The 9,474-nt window shown below is 39.6% G+C and overlaps 1 protein-coding gene across 3 annotated transcripts in view; it reads right to left on the bottom strand.

Annotated features, from left to right (window-relative positions):
* Positions 1-1,212: 1,212 nt before the first annotated feature.
* GCNT1 (glucosaminyl (N-acetyl) transferase 1) overlaps positions 1,213-9,474 on the bottom strand; it is a 30,932-nt gene continuing 22,670 nt past the window's right edge. For 2 of the 3 annotated variants that reach the window (XM_075931735.2, XM_075931734.2), the window contains 3 exons: positions 6,656-6,726; positions 4,840-4,898; positions 1,213-3,770 (listed from right to left, as the gene is read on the bottom strand). In XM_075931735.2, coding sequence (XP_075787850.2) covers positions 2,352-3,644 — 1,293 coding nt within the window. In that variant the 5' untranslated portion in view covers positions 3,645-3,770; positions 4,840-4,898; positions 6,656-6,726 and the 3' untranslated portion in view covers positions 1,213-2,351. Of the gene's footprint in view, positions 3,771-4,837; positions 4,899-6,655; positions 6,727-9,474 lie in introns of all 3 variants that reach the window. The other variant, XM_089779240.1, reaches the window with a different exon arrangement.

Genomic DNA, 9,474 nt, shown 5'->3' with positions numbered 1-9,474 from the left:
CCTACAGTCAGCTGATGGGTAAGGGTGCTGCTGCTTTCTAGACTTCCTCACTCCCATACTCCCAGGGTCTATATTTTATCCTCAGCTGCTTTTCTATACTTAACAGCTCTCACTCCCATCTCTCGGTTGTTCTCTAAAAGCCTTCCTTTCTAGTCTTCTCTGATACGGTTTTATTCAGTCATGCCCCTCTCTTTTCCACCAACATGATGCCGGACTGGAAACAGGGGGCAGTGCACCTGTCAAAAGAACACTGTGATGAAAGCTATTGAGCCATTAACTACTGGTAATAAAATCACAGCTGCTTAGAAATAGATTATTTTGAAGCGCAGGGAAAGTTAAATATTTTCCTCTTTTACATGAATGAGAGATTAACATTGGGTTACAGGGAGTAGACTTAAAATCTCTAACCTTTTTCTTAGGCACGGAAGTGGAATTCCTGTATAGAATATAACTGTATGTAAGAAGTTTCCAGTGATATAATGATAGTTTTTAAAAAGTAGGTGAAGAGTTTCACAACTGTCTAGTAGTTTATCAGAGTACAATAAAAGCTGCATGAAGAAATAGTTTGAGCTTTAACACCAAGTCTACAATCTTGCTTTCATCATGTCTACCACAATAGCCGCCCCCCAACCCACACACACACACTTTTTTGGATACTGTTCAAAGTTGTTGCAGGTCCCTTTGGAAGACAGATCTAGTACTTCTCATGCCTTGTGTTTCAAGTTCCCCAATCACTCTTCCTAGAGCAGGCTTCTCAGCCCTAGTGTCGATGTCATGGGTCTAATTTTGCTAACAGTTATGTAGCTAACTTACTCGTATGAACAACACTGGTTTCATTAGGATTCCTCACATGAGCAGGATTATGCATCTGCACATATGTAAAGAATCAAAATAAAAAGTAGACCCCTGCAGAGTGCATACTGAGCTTCAATTTATGCTAACCTCTCTCCTTCACCCCCAAAAGGATCAAAATAATTTCAACAGTTAGGACTAAAAGGCTGGCTAATATTTATGGCAGTTCTGTTACAATGTATATGGAAACTACACCCTCCATTCTATTCATATAGGTAGCCCCACTCAATTTATTGGGACTGAGGACTACCTACTTGAACAAGGCTTAACATGATTCGCCCCAAGTTATTATTTAACTATACCAGTCAGTTATATTTACAGTGCTTTAAGAGGGGACATTCAAAAGTCAAGAGGAAACAGTTTCACTTAGAAAAATAATTTATTTTTCTGGATATTCAGTAAGTATTTAAATGTTCTGGGATACAATTGGGCAGACTAGATGTATGTTCACTCCTTCAGAAAGTTAAGACCCGAAGCTCTGCTATGCCAGAGTTGCAACATAAAATAATCTCAATCTTCATAGACTAGACTAAAAAAAAAATTACAAGTGTAGAAAAAGTGACAATGCATAAAAAATAAATTTGATATCAGCACTTATATTCTATCAGGCACAGAATAATAAATTTCCCTGAGAAGATGGACATTACAGATTAGAGCTATAATTTTTATTCCAAAATTAAAATGTAACTGTTAAACTTTAAAATAGTTTTCACAAACTAGAACACTCACACAAAACATTACTGGAAGATGACCTTATAGCTGGTTGGTGAAGATGTCAACTTAAAGTTTAAAGTTTTCTGAAGAGAGGATTCAGTCTTTGCTTTGGCATATTGCTCAATTCCCCTGTGTTACCTTTTAAAGAATCCCTAATATGCATTCCCTGAGATTATTTTGCATCAACATATTTGCTCAGTCTAGCTTCTCCTCTACCCCTTGCCCAACTGGGGATGATTATGCACAGGGCTCGCCGAACCGCAGCGAGCCCTGCTCGCCAGCCACGCTGTCTGGCGACCTGCGCATGCGCAGATCGTTCTGCGCATGCGCAGGTCGCCGGAACCCGGCTCTTCTGGGTTATAATCTACTCACCGTGGGCGAGTAGATTCTATAATTTGTTGAGCCCGGATTATGAAAAAGGATTGAGTAATAGATAAGATCAGGGAGTTCTGTTTTTAAGTCTGTGGATTAAACAGTAGCAGAGAACCAAAAAAAGGAACCTGAAAGGCTAATGAAATGTTACACAAGAATAGCTGGACTTGCTGGAGTAGCTCTCTCCAATTATGCTCTTTGGACTGCTTCCAATAATAGGGTATGAGGTATGGAAATTGGTGTGTTAAGTAGTCAGGTGAGACTGAACATCTCATGTATACCCACATGAAGTTTGACGCTCATACCAAGGCAACGAGTAAGGTGAAACACACATATATTGCCACTATATAATTATTTTATCTACACAACAGTTTTATCAAGATGAGGCAGTTGTGCCAAAACAAAAAGGCATTTTAATTTTTGTGTTGGTGCAAAGCTTTGTCTCTCAAATATTCTTCCAAGCACTGAATTGCAAAGGGGTCAACATCAGTATCAAATTTGTTAGCAAATAAGTGGTGTTTCTGTAACATCCAGTTCAAGTCTCCCACTCCAAATACACACACAGAACGCACATGAATTCCATTGCACGGAGGATAGGGGGCACCTTTTGACACATCCCCCTCAAAATAATGCCACTTCACAAACCTCGCAAGAGCATTCATGTCAGAAATATCATACTTGTCACTGGAAGAAACGGCCCCTGGAACTTCAGGGATTCTTTGAATAGTAGCCCACAAGTATTCATCGGGGCTATATGTATCTTTAGCCCATTCAATAAACTCAAGGATTTTGCTGTTTTCTAGCACATACTCTACAAATCTCCTACTAGCAACAAAATAGGCACTGCCAGAGAAAACAGGTGTACTGAGAGGTGGAGGTTGTTTGTCTATTCCCATGTTCTTTAGTTTACCATCAACAATTTCATAGTGTTTTTTCCATCGTATTTCTTTGCTGGAAGGCATTTTCTCAGTTTCTAAGCTGTTTTCACCCTTTAGGGCTTTCAATTTCTCCACAATTTCCTGGTTGGTCTTAATGGGAAAGTCCATACCACATAAATTTATCAAATATTTCCAGTTTATACTTCTTCTGTAGAGATCTTTCATGCAGTTGAGGTCGGCCTGTACCCTGCTCCATGAAGCATACACTACACTTTCCAATTGGCTGGCAATAAAGACATTATTGAAACAGGACACAATTCCCTTAACTGCAGCCAGAAAAGATTCTGGAGACTTTTTGTCAACATGAATGCAGTAATAATTCTGAGGTGCATAGATTGATCTTAGAAGTCTATCAAGCATGTCTATTTTGTGATATACGACTATTGAATAGGCAATTGGAAATTCAGCTTCCTCTTTACTGAGAGGTTCCATAATATACTTCCGCATTTTGGTAAAAGAGGCACAATCCATTGTCATATTAATATAATCACTTGCTGTTAGCTTAGGGCGTTTCTTAAATGACACCGTTAACATCTCAAGCTTTACGTTTTGAATTTCCTCTATATCGCCCTGCAGTATCTTAGAGCAGTTAATATTACTGGTGGGATCTTCATCAGTCAGCTCTAGATGTTTGTGATTCAAGAAGTCTGGCTTTTGATTATTATTTAGAACAAAAATGGTTGCTAAAGTGAAAACTAGAATGAGGAGTAACTTGGAGCGTAAGATTTGACGGAAACAAAGTTTTCTTAACAGCATTTCACACAACATCAGGGCTTCACTTGGCTCAAAGTTTCTTTATATTCATGATTTCAAACTCACTTCACCAGCTTCAGAGTCATCAGTTCTCATTCCTTGAAAGTATGCATATATGCACTGGAAATGGAAAGAAAAAACCTAAAACAAAAATGAAACACAAAATCATTTCTAATATGTTTTCCTGCAATTCAGGTCTACCTTGCAGCAGTGGCTTTTTAATCAAGTCTTTCCTTTAAATAGTGTATGGCTTACTTAAAAGGAATTTCCTGACATTTACAAAATGTAATAATTAAGGACATCAAAGTTTAGACTTTTGAAAGGTTAGATAAAGTTTGAATTTTCATGAAACTATTTTATGATGACCAACTCTAGCAATGAAACTATAAATTCAAATGTTATTTCCTCCCCATCAGATCTTTTCTACAACATTACTGGATTAAGTGTGTTAATTCTGCATGGTGGGTCAAAGATAGATCACTTAGATCTGCTGAGTCCCTTTAAAAACTGGTGGCATTTTAAAATGCAACAGGAAGAAATGTGTTGTGTGCAATACAGAGAATGTGAATGTGTTAGTGGCTTGAAGTATCTATAGAAATTAGCGTTATCTGCTTGAAGTGCAGTTTGTATCTCTGCGGCTAGTTCTCTCACAGTCCCATAAAGTTTGTTTACAGCCACCAGTCCTGGCTCAGTGTTCTATACTATTATTTAGATCTAAATTACCCCAAATGTCTTCTAAGAGGACAGTAAGCAGTGGAAGTGCTGGTAATGCAGCTAAATATAGGCATTTTTTTATGCTTTATATATGCATTTCCAAAATTGGGTAACACTTTATTATGAAGAGAGCTGATCAGCCTTGGCTATGCGTAGGCTTATATAGGACATACATTATTAAGCAGCATTGCAAATGCTGTTCCATTTATTCACCTCTGAAATAAAAATCAAGAGACCCATTCTCTATAATATTGAGTGGACACATTCTCTGGTTTGGCACCTATCAGGTGTCAAGATGGTTGGACTAGAAAGATTCAGCCTGTGTCCATAGTAATTATGCCAATCTAAATTTAACAGGGACATTTTACATACATCTTTTTAGGGTTTTTTTGGCATTTCAATTTACAATTCATTTACTGGGAAAACTATTCAGACATCCTCTCATTTGAAACATGGTTCACGTGCACATTCAGCATTTTATTCTTGTGATACAGACCCTTAAACATACTGAAGAATGAGCATTGACACAACTCTAGGGCTTCTTTCAGGAAAGATCTGAAAAAGATAAGGGGGGAAGTATTTAGTGACACATGGTCATCTAGCTTTCAGAAAGTTCCTGGAGACACCTTTCTCGTTGACATAATATTGATATTTTTGTGGTCTATTTTTAAACAGGCATTTAAATTGCATTTTTGAAGTGATCTTTCATATCACTCTATGCATAATTTAAGCCTTACTCAATTGTTAGCTCTCTCTCTCTCTCTCTCTCTCTCTCATATACAATATATAGAAATTGTCAGAAATATATATATGGAGAATCTTAATTTCTCCCATATCTCAATCTGGAAATGAAAGCATTAAAACTTTTTACTAGCTACTATTCCAGAGCAGTAGGAAAGACATACATAATAATATTTACCTTAAAATCAATAAAAATACAAGTATTACTAAAGCAGCTGATGTAAAAAGATTTCTGGGGAAAAAAACAAAACAAAAACAACCCCCCCCCCCCCCAACACACAAAATTTATGTTCTATGAAAAGGAACAGGAGATGTTCTGTTCATTCACTACAGGCACCTGACACTGACCACTATCAGAAGACAAGATACTGGACTAGGGATGTAATCAGCTAGTTGACTACTTGATAAGCATAGGCTTACGGGTACAGGGTAGGGATATTAAATTTGTTTATTCAACTAGTCAATGGATTTTCCATCGACTAGTCAATAAGCAGGGGAGCCACAGCAGGCTTAGCTCCCGGCCCCAGGAATGAATCCCTCTGCGGCTCTGCCTCTTAAATAGCTGAAGCGCAGCTGGGGGGACCCAGCTTGAGCCAGGACAGATGATTCCAGGCACGTGTGGGTCCCCCCCGCTGCACTCTAGACTTTTTACATTTAAAAAGCAGAAGCGCAGTGTCTGGGAATGGGCCTGAGCCAGGAATCAGCTGATTCCCAGTTCACACCCGGTCCCTTCTGCCTCCCCTGCAGAGATGGTGCTGGGGGGAACCAGCTTTTCAACTAGCTACTCCATCCCCTCAACACCAGATCCTGCTCCCCGTCCCCTTGCTGCCTCTAACAGAGGCAGCAATGGGGGAAGGGAGGGAAGAGAGGAAGTGACTAGAATCGACTGATATGCTTTTGCTTCTCGGATAGTTGACTAGTCGCTTACATCCCTAGTACAGGGTATCCCCACTATATAGCCGAGATACATTTAAAAAAAAATGTGGACATATAGCAAAAGGATGTAAAGTGGGGAATTTTTTTTCTAAAGCTGACTTTCATTTGTGCGAATTGGTGCTTTTTCTTTTTTTTTTTCGTGCGATGGAAGAGCGGGGAGCATCAATGACACTAGTGCGGAACCAACGTATATCGGGGTGACAAATAGCAGACTCCTTGTAGTTGAGTCACTACTCGACTAGTCACTTCCACCTGCCCTTAGCAGGAGTCAGTGCTGGGGAAGGTGGCTTAAAAGTTGGTTCCCCCCAGCACCGTCTCCACGTGGGGTAGGGGAGGCAAAGACACAGCGAGGAAATGGCTCGAGTGGGAACTCAAGCATTCCTTGCTCATGCCAGATCCTGACTGCATCTCTGACTTTGAAATGTAGCAGGAGCCCAGGGCTCTTGTTACATTTCAAAGGCAGAAATGCTGCAGTTCCCCGGCAGAGGCAGAGGCGCATCTGGGATAGCAAGCGCCCCATATATCCCTTATCGACTAATTGAATAGTCAATGGAAATTCCATCAACTTCTTGATTAGCTGATTAATTGAAATTTAACATCCCTATACTGAGCTGGGTGTTGCTTTTTAAACCTACCAGAATTCTGTCTCTCTTGTATTCCTGGGTTTTTCCTGTCCTGGCATCAGCTTCATGCTTGTTTTTTCCACCTATTAAAATAAACCAGTTAATTAAATAAAAATAACCAGGTCAACAAATTATAGTGCAGCTCCAAATTTATCCATACCCTCTTCCCTGATCATTTCATTGACTTTAAGTACAATCTTAATTATAGAATTTTCCCCCAAATAAATGAGGCAGTGGCTTGAATTAAAATACTAAATACAAAGACAATAAAGTTTGTACATAATATCAGTTTGCATCAAAATCCTAAATAGATTTTGCAAATTAGATATATATTGACAATTGCTTTAAAACAAGAACAAAACAGCATGAAATGCTAAGAGATACACTGGAAGAATTCAAATATGGAACAGAGTGGAAATATAAGATAAGTCTCCCCTTTTGGAGAACTATTTAAAGTGTTTAACCCATTTCAGTCATTGAAGTTTTGGTAAGAAACTGAAAAGTTCAGTAATTACACAAGTAATACGTTGGGGTTTTGCAGCTCACCTGGGAATGGCCCAAAACTGGAGTGAACATCCGCAGGAAATGAAAGTCATCACTAACCTCTCCATCTTCCATTCTACTTGCAAGGCACATTTCTGTAACCTTATCTTCTCTAATATGTTTCAACATGTTTTTTTTTTAAATATATTATGTGCACACACAAGTTCCAAAACCAAAAACACACTCCATTGCTCTTCTCTCCTCAGTGGAAGCTTGTGAACCAAAGCTCCTTAATCCTGTTCCTCAATGCACTGCTAGAAGGTGCCCAGATACCAGAGGGGATGAACCCAGAATAATACTCTCTCAACCTCCATACTCCATCATGTAATGCAAAGATGGGCAGTCATGAGTAGTGGGTGGGCTGCATGAGAGGCCTTCCGTCACCTCAGTGGATGGCAGCAGCCTGTGGGCCACTCAATTACATCTGAGGTACCCCTGTCTACCTCCCTCCCCCACACGGTTCTTGTGCACGCCTCTCCCTCTGCCTAGCGCTTTCAAAGCCCACAAATCATCTGATTTGTGCTCTGTCCCCACTTCCCCTGCTCCCTGTCAGAGCTGAAATGCCACAAATCAGCTGTTCATGGTATTCCAGCTCTGGGAGAGAGGAGGAGTAGGGATGGATGGTAAATCAGGTGATTCACGGTTCCTCCGAAAGTGTGGGGAAGGAGGGAGGCACAGGAAGTGCAGTGCTCCGGTGCACGAGAAGCATGTGGGAGAGGAGTGCAGACAGGGGGTTCATGGGACGCAGGTGGATCCGTGCCCACTTCTGATGTAACACATCATAAGAAAGGGGGAGGGATAGAGATTGGAGTGAAGATATTAGGGTTTCCCGCTGTGACAAACACCCAAACTGCCTTCTATCAGGTAAAATTCACAAGTCCAGCTCAAACTTTGAGCTATGAGGATGTATAGCCATGGAAGCTACTTCCAGAAGGCAGAGCCCCCTTTCGTAGCCACTTCTTATACACATTCCAGTACATGGTAGGGGATTTCACTGTCCAGGAGTTTGCAGAGGCCTTCTATGTATCTACTAATCTTAGATTTTCCTAGAAGTTCCAATCACAGTGATATTTAAGTACTTAATGTCAATAACCATAGAATAACTCAAAAAACAACAAATAGTCTTGCATCACCTTAGAGACTAACAAAACATGTAGATGGTATCATGAGCTTTCGTGAGCACAACCCACTTCCTTCAGGTGAATAACCCATAAAATAAATTAGCTGCAATTAGTATCCAGTTTTTAGTCTAACAGCAAGATCTGAATTATTTTCCATTAACCATCTCAGTAAGTACTATTCAAATTTTTTACCTCTCCAAAACACTCACCCTTCCCACCACCAGGGTCCATGTATGACAGACAACACAGTCTACAGAAATTGTCAATTATGCTGAAGGTTCGGCATTGGGTCATAGTGGGATTAAATTCTCCATATAGCTTTCCCTTACTCAATTTTCAGAATAATTTCTGACAGAAAACCTGTTACATTTGTGTGTAGTGAATGAAACACAAACAAACGGTTCTGATAACATAATCCCATGCTAAATGTTTGGTTAAAGAGCAAAAGTAATACTAGGCAAAATACACTGAGATTTGCTTCATAAATCAGTACCATAGAGAAATATTCCTCCAGCCTATGGTTATATTTAAGTAAGGCATTCTTTGAGCAACATGGGAAGATCTATTATAGAATTCAAGTTGTAAAAAGGCACAAAACTAAGTGATTTAGAAAAATAAGAGACATGATTTCACTTGGCTATGCTCCATAGTTCACAGACAGAAAAGCTTGTCACCACGTGTACAATAAAGCACACTTGTCAGTTGAACCCTATGCGGGAGGAAACTATTTTACGATCAGTCCTGAAACAAGTTGGTACTGGTTTCCTTTCAACTATCATGAGGAAGTGATTATTTAAGGTATATGTCTTTATCAAAGCCTAAACAAATAAGCTGCTTAGAGTCTTTCATAATGCCTCTCACTTCAAGTCTCTCTCCCACTAGTCATCACTTTTCAGAAGACTGTCACCTCTAGCACAAGGCTCTAGGGAGGACATCAGCTGTAATTAAACTTAAATACAATCTTGCAGTTTGTTCATATTGACAAGAGCATCTTTACAAATATTCGGAACATTATGAGTAAAAGGATCTTAGTCAAATCCGCACTTTGCTGAGAAGCAGGGATTGAAATGGCAGAAGAAAGAAACGAAATCCCTATCGTCTGCACTACATCCTGAGTGAATATTCACATTCTATGGGGGATTCTCATATCAAAAGATAATTTGCCCA

This window comes from Pelodiscus sinensis, chromosome 6 (assembly GCF_052426305.1).
Source record: "Pelodiscus sinensis isolate ZL-2025 chromosome 6, ASM5242630v1, whole genome shotgun sequence".
Lineage (NCBI taxonomy): Eukaryota > Metazoa > Chordata > Testudines > Trionychidae > Pelodiscus > Pelodiscus sinensis.
Note: the sequence above shows the minus strand (reverse complement) of the source record. Positions and strands in the feature narration are given on the sequence as shown.